The sequence below is a fragment of the Cucurbita maxima genome, unplaced genomic scaffold, assembly GCF_002738345.1.
Source record: "Cucurbita maxima cultivar Rimu unplaced genomic scaffold, Cmax_1.0 Cma_Scf00017, whole genome shotgun sequence".
Classification (NCBI taxonomy): Eukaryota; Viridiplantae; Streptophyta; class Magnoliopsida; order Cucurbitales; family Cucurbitaceae; genus Cucurbita; species Cucurbita maxima.
In genome coordinates this window covers 4358558-4373580 of record NW_019272033.1, presented here as the reverse complement: position 1 = coordinate 4373580, position 15023 = coordinate 4358558, and the positions used below count along the sequence as shown (strand labels likewise).

Below are 15023 nucleotides of genomic sequence, written 5' to 3'. Positions count from 1 at the left end.
TGAAACTTTGGCATATCGACCACTCAATTGTCAAGAGCTTCAAAAGCAAAGGGTTTGTCTCTATATTTTCAATAATGGAAGAGAGATTGTCACCATCACAAAACCTCAATGCTTGGAGCTTCAACAAAGCTCAAATCAATTGAACCAAAAGCAAACAAGTAGGAAACTAAAAAAAAAAAAAAAAAAAAAAAAAAAAAGAAACCTACCGATGTTGATTATGTTTTTGTTGGTTAATCCTAAAGAAGACAGAGTAGATACTTAAAATGTCATATCAATGTTGTCTGGATTCTCCGTTTTCCTATTTACTCGATCCAAATGTTTGTGATTTCATATCATCCACGGACAATAGATAGAATTTAAATAAATTAACAAACTAATTAACAGCCTCACGATATAAAATTAATAAATCAAATAAAATGAATAAGATTTAGAAGTTTAGAATTTGAATTATTATATTTTGTTACACTTACGAGAGTCCCTTAAGGTCAAAACAATTAACCTCGAACATGTTGAACTAATAAAACAAAATTGGAGGGTGTTATTTATTTAACCCTACGTAATATATTATTTCTGCAATTCATGAAAAATAACATCTTTGAACAAATTATTAGGGTATTTTAGCAAAACTATATATATAAATGGCGCCTAAAACCCTACAACGGCCGTCGTCTGCTTCAGTTTCCCCAATGCAGCTAGGTACTCTTCCATTCTTAACTCTCTAGAAATCTCTAATACGACTAAAATTCGGCAAAAAATTCCTCACTCATTACATGTCTCGCTGCGTCTCTCTAATTTCCACTACTTTTTGAATCTGTTTTGTTGTGGTTGCAGGGAAGGATATCAAATCTACCATTTGAGTTTTCTGACTCATCAAACGAGAAGGAAGGAAACAAGGTTTGTTGTTTGCTTTTTGGAGTACGATTTCTGTTTTTTTCTCTGCTGCCTTTACGATAGGTATGAGATTAGCTAACAAATCAATTGGCGTGGAATTTTTTTGCGGGTATAGGAACAGCGGGAATCCGACTAATTTACGTTTTTCGTAGAGAATATTATCTGATTATTATGGTGATTATGTTGCTATTGAGTAATAAATCTGATTTTACAGATTTTAGTAATTTGATCGTGCGTTGTGCACTTTTCATCATGTTGGATATGTCTGACAAATTCTTGCTGGTTGGGAATCTCAGTATTAAGATCTTACATTATTTTAGTGATTTCTCTGCTCAATAAACCGACTACATCCGGAACTATCTTCATGATTTCTTGTAGTTTCTAGACGGCGTCTTTCAGTTGTAGTCTTGCAGGCGTTAAGTTTGTATATGTAGCAATATTTGCTTCTTTTTATTTTTATTTGTTTCCTATTTTTATGATTCTAAATTATACATTTCTTTGTTATTTTAGATACACGGGAACTGTTTTTTCAATTTGATGTGAACTATTGTAATGCTTGTTGCAGGGTTAAAAATGGTGCAGTACAACTTCAAGAAGATTACTGTGGTACCTAATGGAAAGGATTTTATTGATATTATTCTGTCCCGTACCCAGCGACAAACCCCCACTGTTGTCCACAAGGGTTATGCCATTTCTCGCTTGCGCCAGTTTTATATGAGGAAAGTAAAATATACTCAGACGAACTTCCATGAAAAGCTCTCTACTATCATCGATGAATTCCCTCGGCTAGATGATATTCATCCTTTTTATGGTGATCTCCTGCACGTTCTATATAATAAAGATCATTATAAGCTCGCTCTTGGACAGATTAACACTGCAAGGAACCTCATTAGCAAGATAGCTAAAGACTATGTGAAACTGTTAAAATATGGTGATTCACTCTACCGTTGCAAGTGTTTGAAGGTCGCTGCGCTTGGAAGGATGTGTACTGTGATAAAGAGGATTGGGCCTAGTTTGGCTTACTTAGAGCAGATTAGACAGCACATGGCAAGACTTCCATCAATTGACCCTAATACTAGAACGATCTTAATTTGTGGGTACCCCAATGTTGGTAAGAGCTCATTTATTAACAAGATCACTCGAGCTGACGTCGATGTTCAGCCCTATGCTTTCACAACAAAGTCACTCTTTGTGGGTCACACTGACTATAAGTACTTGAGGTACCAAGTCATTGATACACCAGGGATTTTGGATAGGCCATTTGAAGATCGTAACATCATTGAGATGTGTAGCATTACTGCTTTAGCTCATTTGAGAGCTGCCGTTTTGTTTTTCCTAGACGTATCAGGGTCTTGTGGTTATACAATTGCTCAGCAGGCGGCTCTCTTTCACAGTATAAAGTCTCTGTTTATGAACAAACCATTGATCATCGTCTGCAATAAAACTGATTTGCAGCCACTAGATGGTATACCAGAGGAAGACATGAAGTTGGTTAAGGACATGGAGGCTGAAGCTATGAAAACTGTGATGGGTCAAGGAGACGAGTCTACAGGTGAAGAGGGGGTGTTGCTTACTATGAGCACTTTGACAGAGGAAGGCGTTATTGCTGTTAAGAATGCTGCATGCGAGAGATTATTAAATCAGAGGGTAGAATTGAAGATGAAATCTAAAAGGATAAATGATTGCTTAAATCGGTTTCATGTAGCAATGCCAAAGCCTCGGGACCAGAAGGAAAGACCACCATGCATACCTGAGGCAGTTTTGGAAGCCAGGGCCAAACAAGATGCTGCAGAGAAGGAAACTAGGAAAACTGAGAAGGATTTGGAAGAAGAGAATGGTGGTGCTGGTGTCTATTCTGCCAGTTTAAAGAAGAATTATATCTTAGCCAATGATGAATGGAAAGAAGATATCATGCCTGAAATTATAGATGGACATAATGTGTCTGACTTCATTGATCCTGATATTTTATTTAGACTTGAAGAGTTGGAAAGAGAAGAAGGGTATCGTCAAGAAGAGGAAACTAAGGATGATTTTGAGATGGATGGTGCTGAGTTGACTCCTGAAGAACAACAAGCTTTGGCTGCGATCAGGAGAAAGAAAAGTATGCTTATTCAACAGCATAGGATCAAGAAGAGCACTGCAGAAAGTCGACCCATTGTACCAAGGAAATTTGATAAAGACCGGGAATACACAACAAAGAGAATGGGGAGACAGCTATCAGCCTTGGGTCTGGATTCTAGTATGGCAGTTAATCGAGCACGGAGTATGTCACGAGGGCGCAAGAGGGAGAGATCTCCCGACCGGGGAGATGCCACTGGCCATAATGCCATGGACGTGGATGATGAAACACCAAGTAAGAAGTTGCGTATGAAGTCTAGATCCTTGTCAAGATCCAGGTCTAGGTCTCGGCCACCAAGTGAGGTTGCCCCTGGGGAGGGATTCAAGGACTCGGTCGAAAAGGTCAAGGCATTAAAAATAGCAAAGAAATCTGTGAAGAAGAGGAATAAGAATGCTCGTCGTGGTGAGGCAGACAGGGTAATCCCGACATTGAAACCAAAACACTTGTATTCAGGAAAGCGTTCTACTGGAAAAACAGACAGGCGTTGAAATGTTTGAGGTAAAGTAAATCTTATGCTTTGCATCCTTGAATTTGGTTTGCGTTTGCTAGAAGAATTCAAAGGCTATGGGCATGGGTCTATATTCTGCATTCTCTCTTTCATAATACAACTTGAATCATTTCATGATCCGTCCATGCATATTACATAAAGAAGTCGGCTTATTTTCAAGTTCAGAGATTTCTAATCCATGGATGGAGTAAACTCCTAAAGCCACTTCTTACATGAAAAGACACACTTTCCTTCTCATATTTTGTTATTTTTTGATGATTTCTTCTGCTGGTTGAAATTTCTGCAAATCTTGTTTTTACAGAATGTTGCATATTCATATGGTTTTATGTTCAGTATATGTTATGTTATTGCAGGTATACATTGGGTTTTACAACCGTTTGAGATGTTTTCTTGTTGTAAAAGGTCCGATGAAGATGTAGATTGATGCGTTGCCTTGGGGAACAGAGTAGTTGTTGTGCAATTGAAATCTTTGGAACGTTCTATTCTTGGGTGTCTTGTGAGGTATTTCACATGATACCACAAAAATTTTGCCCGCTGAGTATTAAAATTTTATTTGCTGCTGCACTCTTTTCATTGGTAATTAATAAGTTCATTTTCTACAATTCCTTTTATACTTCATAGGACAATTGCTATTTGAATTTGAGAAATTTACTTGTTTAAAATTTCTTCTTCGTAATGAATATAATCCTTTAACCAAAAATTTCTTCTTTTTCTTTGCAAATAAAATGCAATTCAAACCTCACTACATCTTCAATTCTTTTTTATTTTAAAAATCTGGAATTCCTACATTTTTTACTTGTCTCTTCGTCAATACATGCTTCTAAGCCATAATAATATTTCATTATGGTTAAAACAAATATACGAAATTATTAATAATGCAGCATAAAATATTAAAATTATATTAATATTTTCTAACCATAGTTTTTAAAACCATTGAATTCAATGCAATTTTTTGAAAATAAAAACGAAATTTTAAAAACTAATTTTCTAGTTTTTGAAAGTTAAAAATCCCTCCTAAAATTGGGCAAAAGTTCATTTGAAATTTGGCATTAGAGAGCGAGGTAGAGATAGATGGGAGCAGGAAGAAGAGAGAATTTAGGTCAGAGACGGTTTGTTCCGCTTAAATGGTGAATCCGCCATTTCATTTGGTTCCCGTCGGTGTTTGTTCGTGTTCTTGAGTGCAAATTCATGTTACAGGAAGCCGTGTTCCCATCCGTTGAATTCTCCTCCGTTGGCGCGCCATGGAGGAAACTCTCCCGCCATTGAACACTCTTTTCGTAAGCTTATGAATCCTCTGAGAAATTGAGTTTCAATTCCTCTCTCTCTCTCTCTCTCTCTCTCCTTCTTTGATGCGAAGTGATTCCGAGGAACTGTTGATCAATCTGTTACTGCGATTTATTCTTGGAAATTTCCGAGGCGACTGAGGATTTCCGCGGAGCTTCTTACAAGTCTCCTGTTGGAGCATTCAAATAGATTCTGTTTTATTTAAAGTACAATTTGGAAGTACATGTGACTTAATTCGGCCCATTGGTTAAATCGACAAATTCCTGTCTCTTGCGCATACTTTAGTTGCGTGTGTGTTTGTTTTTTTACTCTACAGGATGAGTTCTAGAGGACGTCCATTGCTCACTGTGGAGTTTCATTTCTCGCCGTAGCTCACAGCACCTGCTCGAGAGCCCAGAATCTTGATGGACGACTGGGTTCATCAACAAGAAAGATGGTGCGAAAAGCCAAGATTTTGAACCCTTTGGTTTTTGTCCTGCAATATCATTGCTCACTGGTCCTCTTCTTCATTGATGATCGGTTTCTGGCAATCGCAAAAACTCTGGACAAGAATTTTCCTCCAACCAAGCTCGTTTTTTGATAAGATTGACGGTGTTCTTCATCTGATTGAAACTTTTCCATTAAAATTTGACGATGCCGTTGACAAGATTGGGCATTTGCTCAAGGTCATGATAACCATACTAATGAACTCGGGGAGAGATGGAACAAGAGATGAGTAAACTTTGGTTCATACCAAATCCAACGAGGGTCATAATGGATCTGAATTATGAATATGTGGAAGAGGCAAGCAATGGAAGCGTAGAAAATAATATGATTTTTTCCGGCGGAGAAAATCATAAAAAATAATATAAAAAATCGCACGCCCACCGTGGGGCTCGAACCCACGACCACAAGGTTAAGAGCCTTGCGCTCTACCAACTGAGCTAGACGGGCTTATTGATATATCTTCTATTTAAATTTTAAATATTTCCACAACAATTTCCCATCTCTCAATGTGTCGGTGTTTGATCTTCGTTTCATTTTGGAAAAGGATTATTGGAGTGCGTGGGAGTACAAAGCTGGACTTAGAAGCCAAAACTCCATGAATTAATTACAGCGGGCCTGTACATCTCATCTTTCAGATTAAACGAAAACCCAAAAATAAAAATTTAATTAAATAAAATTTACAACGCCAATGAGCTTTTTCAGAATTGGTACACTGAATAGCTTTTGCTTTTCCATAAAAAGCCAAAAGCTTTTCCTGTTTTTCTTCTTGAAATTGACTTGCACAGTGGCTTTGATTCAGCCACAGGCATGGATGTCCCGCTACTCTCTGATAGTGGTTTCGGTATGGATGCAGGTGGCCGTGGCGGTGGCGGCTCCTGTTGTCGTTGCTCCCTAAACAACATCAGAAGCTTTTGAGCCTTCTCCTTACCTCTCGTTGTCCCGTTCACAGACATCGACACCAGCCCGGGAATTACGCCTTCCTGTAGGACCATCTCACTGCACTTCTCATTCCCATTGCACAGAATCAAGAGACAAGTCACTGCTTGTTCCTGCTCAAGGGCTTCACCACTGTCTAATATTGCTGCCAACCCACTGATAATTTCTGGAGTGGATGACATTTGATCTCTACCTAATTCACTTGAAGCTATATTTATCAAGATGGCTATGCACTTTTCGGTCCATGTTCGATCAAGACGGGCTGCAAGAAGGGCTTGAAGTCCCCCGATGATTTCAGAAGAAATCAGGTTGGGTATATTGGAGGGCACAGTTGAGAGATTGTAAAGTGTGTGAAGTGCATCAAGCTTGCATAGTGTTTGGGTACTAGCGTGGAGGGGCTGAATCAAGTACGGGACTGCACAACTTGAGCCGATAATAGATTTTGCTTCTTCCAGACAGGAGACGTTGAGATAGAGGGCCGTTGCATATCCATGGGAATTTGGGTTCATAATCATTTCCTCCAACAATGGCATCATCCCTGCCGCCAGCATTATTTCTTTGTTCCTGAGAAAATATACTTCCATACATCATATATATACTACACAATATAATTTAGATCAAAAGGAATGCATTTTCAAAGGAAAAGAACGTTCTGACCCAAAAAAAAGTAAAATAGCTTCAACAATTAGCATTACTTTTGTCAAATTAGTTGAAGGAACTATTTTTAAAAAGCAATTTTTGTGCTACAAGACAACATCTATGTGTTGAATACCAATAATAGAAGTAAAAGAAACGTACAGAACCAAAAGCTAAAATACACTGAAGAGTTAAAGACCAACAACCATATAAAGCATTTCAATGTCCCCCAACCTTTTCCTTGCGTTCAAATTATTACTGGTTAACGATGATAAATATATCTAGTTTTACACATTTTCTAAGTCAAGGAAGGCTTTGGAACAAGGATAGAATTATGCTCATGAAAAAACTAAAATGCTGTGTACCTTTTTTAAATTATTGAACTGCGTGATTTTAGTGGCGCACATAGTTTATTTAGGAATTATCACTGCTATAAAAGTAAAGGTAAAATTATTACCAAATAAAAGAAGCATAAGTGAAAATCATTGTACTACCCCATATACATGCCACCCAAACTATTGATATGCTGAGTATAATTTATATAACAATAAAAGAATTGACTATAGCATCTAGAACTGAGACAAAAGGATTGGGAAGGCTGCAAACCTGTCGTTGTTGACAGCAAGGTTGAAAAGAGCCATTGCTCCACTTTCCTGAGCCCTAGTATTTTGTTCTCGCATGGCCATCTCTAAGTAGCGTAGAAGTCCCTGGACGAATCCATTAGCTCCCATAAATATCCTCGCCTCTTCATCCTCCTTGAGCAACTGTCTCATTTGCTCCACAACCGCCGACTTTTTCCTCAAGTCAGCTTCTTCATTTAAGACTTTCAAATACTCTTCGTATTTAGCATGCATATTTATGTCGGACTTTTGATCTTCAGCAGATTTGTCGTCCATTACATTTCCTTGGATCTCCTCAGTTATACTATTTTCTGCTAGTGGAACAACTTTAACATCTTTCAACTTACAAGAACCAACAGACTCCATATGTGACAATTGAGACTCTGATTCAGATAACGCGAGCCTCCAGTAATTTAGGTCAAGACTATCTGGAGGTCCATCAGGAACAGGAACTCCATGCTGTTCACACCAGTTTGTAATCAGGCCCTTAACACTGTAATTCGGAGTCAATGTAAGATGAGAGAGTTTCTGTTGAGTTTTCGGGCAGGTGTTATGGCCATCACTAAACCACTTCTCAATGCAAATCCTTTCATATGTTTGCCCGGAAGCAATTATGACCGGATCATACATAAGCTGCAATGAAATATGGCACCTCAACTCGTCAGGTGGAAGGGGACTCGGCTCAAATCTGCGATTTTTTGGCTTCAAAATAAAAGAACCAATCTTTGTTAGCTGCCTTTCAAAGGCCTGACCGTTTCCACCAGGTCCACTGTCCTCGAGAGAGCCCTGAACAGTGGGTGAACAAGGTCCAGAACCCTGTGAATCGTTGTCGTCTGATACCTCACTTCTAAATAACTTGGAGTACTTCCTCATGAGATGCAAAAGATATGCTACAATGGATTCCTTCCTTTTGTCCTCTTCAATACGAGACCGGTCAATTAGTTTCTTTAGTGCTCTTCTCTCTGCAAGAGCTGTTCTTGAGGAGTTTATTCCAAGTCTAATAGCAGCTTGGTGAAAAGCCTCAAGCTCATCGTTGTCAACAGTGTTGCTAAATGTTCGTCCCTGTTGGAGCAATAAAATAATGTCATCGCCAACTTGCTTCTCCAAGGGATCTAGGAAAAAATGAGTACTTCCCAGTTCCTTCATAATCTCCTGAACCTGACACCCAAATTAAAAGGGTGTCAACAAAGCGCATTATTCAAGCAACATTTCCTGATAATATTAAGAAAAACTCAAGGTTATGGCACCTGATAGCCAATTGACTGTGGAACAATATCTTCAACACGTTTAAGACTATCTTGCAGAGCTCTTTTTACCTTCTCAAACTTTAACAGGACAGAGTCCCCAGTTATAGCCTACCACATGCAAAAAATATGTTAAGAACCGGAACTTTATGGTGCTGAAAGGCATCATAAAGTACTAACACAAAAGCTCCATAACAACTTCATCATCAATAAGGTTGAAAATTAGTGCTTCTGTATGACACCGATGGCTCTAAAAAATCATAAAGCCAGCTATTCTAGATAGGAAAACCAAAGGGATACAATCGTTGTACCAAGTAAAGTTTGCTGCTCTCTGTACAATGTTGGAGAGTATTCTTAGCTTTTTCCAGTGCTACATGCAGTGAACATAATGCCTGGATACCAGATTTGCTCCGAGGTCGTGCCGCTTCCAATGAAGGGAAAATTGATAACACTTCACAATATATTGCAGAAAGAGTCTTGCACATTCCCCCGTGTAGCTACAATAAAGGACAAAACTAGGTTACTTACCTCGTGCCATAGTATCAATACTGATTGAACTATTGACTTCTAATAAGAACAAGCCAAAAAGAAGATCTGCAAAGACGATTCTAGTTGAACAACTTGAAAATTCATTCTACAATATACTGAACGTTTACCCCTCGGTTGTCCGACCACACACTTTTTGAAGGAGAAATTTGTTGTCAATGTAGAAAATAGTGCAAGAAATGTGAGATCATTGTGAACCCAACACATACAACAAATGGTACATGTAAATAAGCATTCAACCCAAACCAAATCCAACCAGCCGAGCGACAGTATAAAAAATTACAGTCAAATATTTCTGATTGCTCAAGTATTTATGAAACCCCGCACAACGCCATAGATGGTTCATGAAAACAGAAGAGAAGATAGAACCGTGCTGCTAGTCAGAACATAGAAGGGTTCAGGAGTTTAAAAGTAGATTAAGAAAAGGAGGTAAGCCTTTTCAGAAGTAAAATACCACGGGCGAAGGGGAAGGAAGAAAAACCACGACATATTGACCTATTTCTCTTGATGAATGAAATGAAAGCTTTTGAACCCAATACGACCTTGAAGATTAGCCATTCTACATACCTTGGCATCACTCGCAGCAAATAAATTTTCTTCAACCTCAGTAATATCCATTGTTGAAGTTAACCGTTAAAATCAATACTGGAAGATTATGTCATCTGCATTGCGAGATAATTATAAAATAATTTTAAAGAAGGCAAAATGAAATTCGCCAAAGATAACAGACACAAAAGAAACAAAATGATAATAAAAGCAAATCATTATTGCTTTAGCTAACAAAATCATCCTTTCCTTTTATTCATAAGAAAATTAGAGTGCCTACGAGTCAACCTAAACCTTTTTAATAATTGAAATTTAGAGGCACAAAAGCCTACTTAGGCGCATAAAAGATGTCCTACGCCTTAATTTTTGAGCTAAGGTACGAGAAGGAGATGCACAGAACGCTAATCTGAAGTTGGAAACAGAAATAATTAAAAAGAGACGGGATAAATAGCGACTCAATTATCTCTCTAACGACGAATAATTAAGGAAACGCTGATTGATTAGACATTCTATCAAACTCTAAAGGATACAAAATCTGAGAGGGAAACATGAATTAACAAACAACTGGAGACCACGATAATAGACAAAACAGATTCTGATTTAGACATATTTTCAATCAACTCGATTTGAAGGTTCGAAGACGGTATCTACAGAGATATAGAACGTATTTCCGAACAGTAAAAGTTTCAGAATCGGAAAACGAATATCTACATACAAGGATTTCGAAAACGACTTCCTCAGCAAAGATCTTGGCCGGAACAACAACCATGGTACAAAAGCATTCAAAATAACAAACAAGTAGAAAATCCAATCCAAACCTGGATAACAGGCACCAATTCAGAAAACGGTGAGCCTCAAATCTTCGTCAAAATGAATGGAACGAACTGGAAAATGGAAAAAGGAAAAGAATCAAGAATCGAATGTTAAGAGAATGGGAAATCAGGGGTGGAGTGTAAAGAAAACTAGATTTGAAACAGAATAAACGTACCAGAAAAAACAGAACTAACCAAGGAGGCTTCATAAAATAGTATTAATCACAAATTTTCTCAGGAAACAAACAGAATCAGAGGCTCCCTTTCATCGGCAAATTTTCGCTCCATTAATCATCTACATCCCCACACACGAACAAATACAAATTAATAAAATATAAAATTAATAAAAAAAAGTTTTAAAAATAGGTGGGCAGATTTCTCGGAACGGAGAGAGAAAGAGAGGATTTATGCCTTTTACTTCCCGATGCCAAGAACACAGTGGAAAAAACAAAAACAACCATTAAAAAAAAAAAAGAATATAATATTTTCATTTATATCCCTATTTCTTTCTGATTATTTTATTTTCTACTCTTTTTATTTTATTTGCATGTTTTGAGCTAAAAAAAATTTAAAAAAAAAGTGGTTTATGCTTTAAAATAAAATAAAATAAAAGGAGGTTAAATAATCGTATTTAAAAAATGTGAGGGATTAAAATAAAAACCAAATGAAAAATAGTTTGCCAAAAATAAATAAATACAGATGGAATATTTTTTTACAGAAAAAAAAAAAAAGTGAAGCAATCGATGCCAAAAATAAAATAACAAATATCTGCCAGAGCGGGACTTTTTTTTTTTAATTATTTAAAAAGTTGAGTGCCCTTTGGAAGAAATGTACAATTTTTTTTTTTTTTTTTGTCCAAAAATAATAATAATAATTAAGAAAAAAAAAATAGCGGGACGAAAATTTTCTCACTGTCTCCCCTGGTTCACAGGCCGACAGTTGCCTTGCCGACCATCTGGTTTGTCGGTTAGCAGATCTGTAATAAATGAGACGAATTTACCAATCTGTCCCTTACAACAATTTCCCTTTTAATTACGCCATTATATTTTTTTATTTTACTGGTTTTATTGAATAAAAATCTGATTCCAACATTTTTTTTAATATTGATATTCGTACTTTATAATGTTGAACAATCCAATAATAACTGAGAAATTAATTCAAGATTATTGAAATAATAGTGATGGAGACCACTTGCCATATATTAAATTCAAAATTAAGTATTTACTCTACAAAAATTGTTTATTATTATTATTATTATTATTATTATTTTATATAGAGGAACAAGTAAAGATTAGATTTAAAAAATAGGCAACACGAACGTACAACTGATTAAATAATTACACATCTAATAAAATTATGGTTTATAAAATGAAAATTGATGAGGGTATTATAGTAAAGTTGGTGAGCTAGTTTGATTATATTGGCAGCAGGTCTCCGGTCAGACCGAGTGGGGAATAATAGAACAGCCGGATTTACGTGTGATTAAAAAAAAGTGTGGGCTCGGAACTAGCCACGTGGTCATGTTTTTTAACCTGTGAATTCGACCGGCCTAGCCGGTTTCCTCTCAAACTTTAATTTTTACCTCTTTTCCACCTTTTTACAGTGGACAAAAGAATATGTGACTCTTATTGCGCCACGTCAGCACCCAAGTCCAATATTGCTGTCAACGATTTGCTTTGACTGTTTTCAAGTCCGAAATATGATCTTTCACCAACGCGGTTCCCACTTGGCTTCGTCGAGTAGTTGAGAAGCTACGTAAATAGAAGAAAAAAAACGGTGGTTTTATTTAATTAAATAAAATACTAATTATAAATATATACATATAGGAATATAGATATGGCCTATGTTTTGGGGAGCACTAAACCCCAAAGGAAGGGGTCACGTCATGGAGTCAAACGTATTGTTACGGTAAATGACAAATAATTAAACGCCAAAACGTCTAATTAGATCTGATTAGTCGATCGATTAATAGAGAAACTCTATAACGATGTGGTGCCCATGATTACGTGGCGTTCTCCAACGGCCATTTCGTAATTATTTTAAATTATTTGGTCGCTATCATGGTGGTTATGGGTGCAATTAATGTCCTCAATAATAAGCCTGCAGTCTTATGTGGATGTTTGGCTTCCCTGCATAATTTTATTTTAAATAATGTGTTTAATTTTATAATGTTGATAATTGTCATTCATTAATTAAGGTTATACATTTTTAATGCTTTAAATAAATAAATAAATAAAATATTTGGGTATTAAAATAGGAAGTTTAATGATCATTCGTATCTTCAGTTTGGAGTATTTTTTAGAATGATTTTTTTAAAAAAATAGTTAAAACGCTTTTGATAAAATTATATATATGTTTTTTTTATTTAATTGTTTAAATAATTTCTCTTAAAAATGGGGTTTAATGAAATTTATTTGGTTATATTATCTTTTCCAGCATTATTCTATATATATCAAATCACCAAAAATGATTCGAATGCATTTTTTTCGTCCATCACTTTCAAATTACTTGTTTGAAAAAATAGCATTCTTTTAAATTAAAATTTTTTTTTAAATGATTTTGATTTATTACCAAACATGGTAAATTATAGCTATCTAATCATGTTAACTATATTCAATCTAAAAAAAAAAAACACGTAGGAAGTTACAAAAACACCCCTTATTCAGTCACATGTGTATAGGGTTGCTGTTGGACTAAAAAAACAGAAGTGGAGTTAAACAGTAAATGCGAGTGGAAGGGTAAAAGCGACAGCGAAGAAAAAGTAATTTAATTCGCGGGCTCGGGGCACGATTTATTAATGTGCTTGTAAAGCACGGCGAGGAGGACATTGCATAATTCAGTAAAAAAATTTAATATAAAAAACATTATTAATAAATGTGGTTCTTCGTAACATAAATTCTGTTTGGTTATTTCACTTTCATTCCTTTTTTCATATAAATTTGGATGGAAAAGTTGGGCCGAACTTGGGCCAGAATGCTCTGAGGCCCAACACTTACCACCACGAAAGTTAGCCGAAATAAGGAACGTGGGCCAAGCCCATTAAGCCCGTTGGTTTCCCGGAGCACAAGAACATTTGAGCACGTAGAGGGTATATTATTGAAATTTGTATAAAAAAAACAGTATAAATAAAGAAAATTTTAAAAACGAGGCAATTATTAGTAATTCTCCTAATTACTATAAATTTGTTTGAGTCGGGTCGGGTCGGTATATAAGCTTATTTAAACTGGGCCTTAAAGCCCAATAAAAGGGACCGAGTTTATTTAAATTAGGGTTTTCGTTCATTTTCATCAGAGCCTATAAAATGCCACCTCCAACCTCTCATTTCTTCACAATCTGGTTCTCTATAGTTTTAGGGTTTCGTTTTCGTTAATGGCGTCGTTTTTCTCTTGTGGGCTTGTAAAGGGCTGTTCCAGTGTTCCTTTTATTTCTCTTTTCAATGGAAGATGAAAAATAGAGTAAAGCCAATTTGCAGAGCAAGGGCGTCTTTGATAATAATGGCGTGAATTGCATTGAAGGTTGGCAATACTAACGTGAGCGATTCTCCGTGCCTGTCAAATCTTCTTTGGTTTTGATTCTGGCCTCGAACAAGTCGCTACATTCATTCGATCTCTTAAACTTCTTCCGTTCATTTTTTCTGTTTTTTCTTTTTATGAATACATCTTATCTGAGTAAACTAGTTGGATAATCTTTCGTTCTTACGAAATCTCATAGTCGATTCTGCTTTCGTTCAATATCTCGTTTTAAAGAATTAGTGACGCTTACGTTTAATCCAATTTGATCATCCGTAGGTGCGAGATCTTTTATTCTTTCTGGCTCCCTTGTTAATTCTTAGATCCTTCTTTTATTATTGATTTTTTTTTTTTAATTTCTTTCTTTTAGATTCTTTTTTCTTCGAATTTGATTTTTCATCCACCACTATACCATATATGTTTTTTTCGAATAAGAATTTCATCCATAGGTATCTTGGATCTCCTATTCCCTCTCTAAAGTTCCTAGATCTTTGACATTGGTGTTTCTTCATTGTTTAGCGTTTCTTCGTGGTTCCTCTTTTGTAGAATTTCCGTTATCCCAATGAATTTAGAAACGAGATGGATCATTTGGGTGATTGATTGGATTATTGGACATGTGAGCGAACTTTTATATGTTGATTTTCTTTCGATTGAGAGTCGCCCCTTCAGATCTTGGTTTGATGCCCTAATGAGATCTCCAGTGGAATTTTTATATGAAAACCAGAATTGCTTCCACAATACAACTAAAGAAAATATGATATTCACTCTTCATAACTAGATTAAATTTGTTTGCATTATTAATAGAATTTCCACCTTTGAATGGTCAAATGTTTAGAATTTATTAGTTAAAATATTCAAGATTTGAGCTTCGAATTGGAAATTTTGA

At 36.1% G+C, this 15023-nt stretch overlaps 2 protein-coding genes and 2 non-coding genes across 6 annotated transcripts; 2 read left to right on the top strand and 2 right to left on the bottom strand.

Moving 5' to 3' along the window:
* The first annotated feature begins 640 nt into the window (after positions 1–640).
* On the top strand, positions 641–4120 carry LOC111491889 (nucleolar GTP-binding protein 1-like). Of its 2 annotated transcripts, none has more exons than XM_023140973.1 (4): positions 641–696; positions 832–894; positions 1457–3508; positions 3872–4120. In XM_023140973.1, exon 3 carries the CDS (start codon positions 1465–1467, stop codon positions 3496–3498), a length of 2034 nt encoding a protein of 677 aa, XP_022996741.1. In that variant the 5' UTR covers positions 641–696; positions 832–894; positions 1457–1464; the 3' UTR covers positions 3499–3508; positions 3872–4120. The 2 variants fall into 2 exon arrangements, with proteins under 2 accessions (XP_022996741.1, XP_022996742.1); XM_023140974.1 differs by having other exon boundaries at positions 1451–3508.
* Positions 4121–5662: 1542 nt separating this feature from the next.
* Positions 5663–5735, bottom strand: TRNAK-CUU. The gene has a single exon. It is a non-coding gene; the product is annotated as a tRNA-Lys (tRNA).
* Positions 5736–5866: 131 nt separating this feature from the next.
* Positions 5867–11046, bottom strand: LOC111492042 (U-box domain-containing protein 45-like). 2 transcript variants are annotated; one of them, XM_023141204.1, is made up of 7 exons: positions 10805–11046; positions 10635–10700; positions 9838–9932; positions 9036–9221; positions 8728–8835; positions 7467–8638; positions 5867–6788 (listed from the first exon to the last, which is right to left on the bottom strand). In XM_023141204.1, the coding sequence occupies exons 3-7, from the start codon at positions 9886–9888 to the stop codon at positions 5987–5989; spliced, it is 2319 nt and encodes a 772-aa protein (XP_022996972.1). In that variant the 5' UTR covers positions 9889–9932; positions 10635–10700; positions 10805–11046; the 3' UTR covers positions 5867–5986. The 2 variants fall into 2 exon arrangements, with proteins under 2 accessions (XP_022996972.1, XP_022996973.1); XM_023141205.1 differs by having other exon boundaries at positions 10824–11046.
* Positions 11047–14099: 3053 nt separating this feature from the next.
* LOC111492545 lies at positions 14100–14227 on the top strand. The gene has a single exon (XR_002719900.1). It is a non-coding gene; the product is annotated as a small nucleolar RNA snoR86 (small nucleolar RNA).
* The last annotated feature ends 796 nt before the right edge of the window (positions 14228–15023 follow it).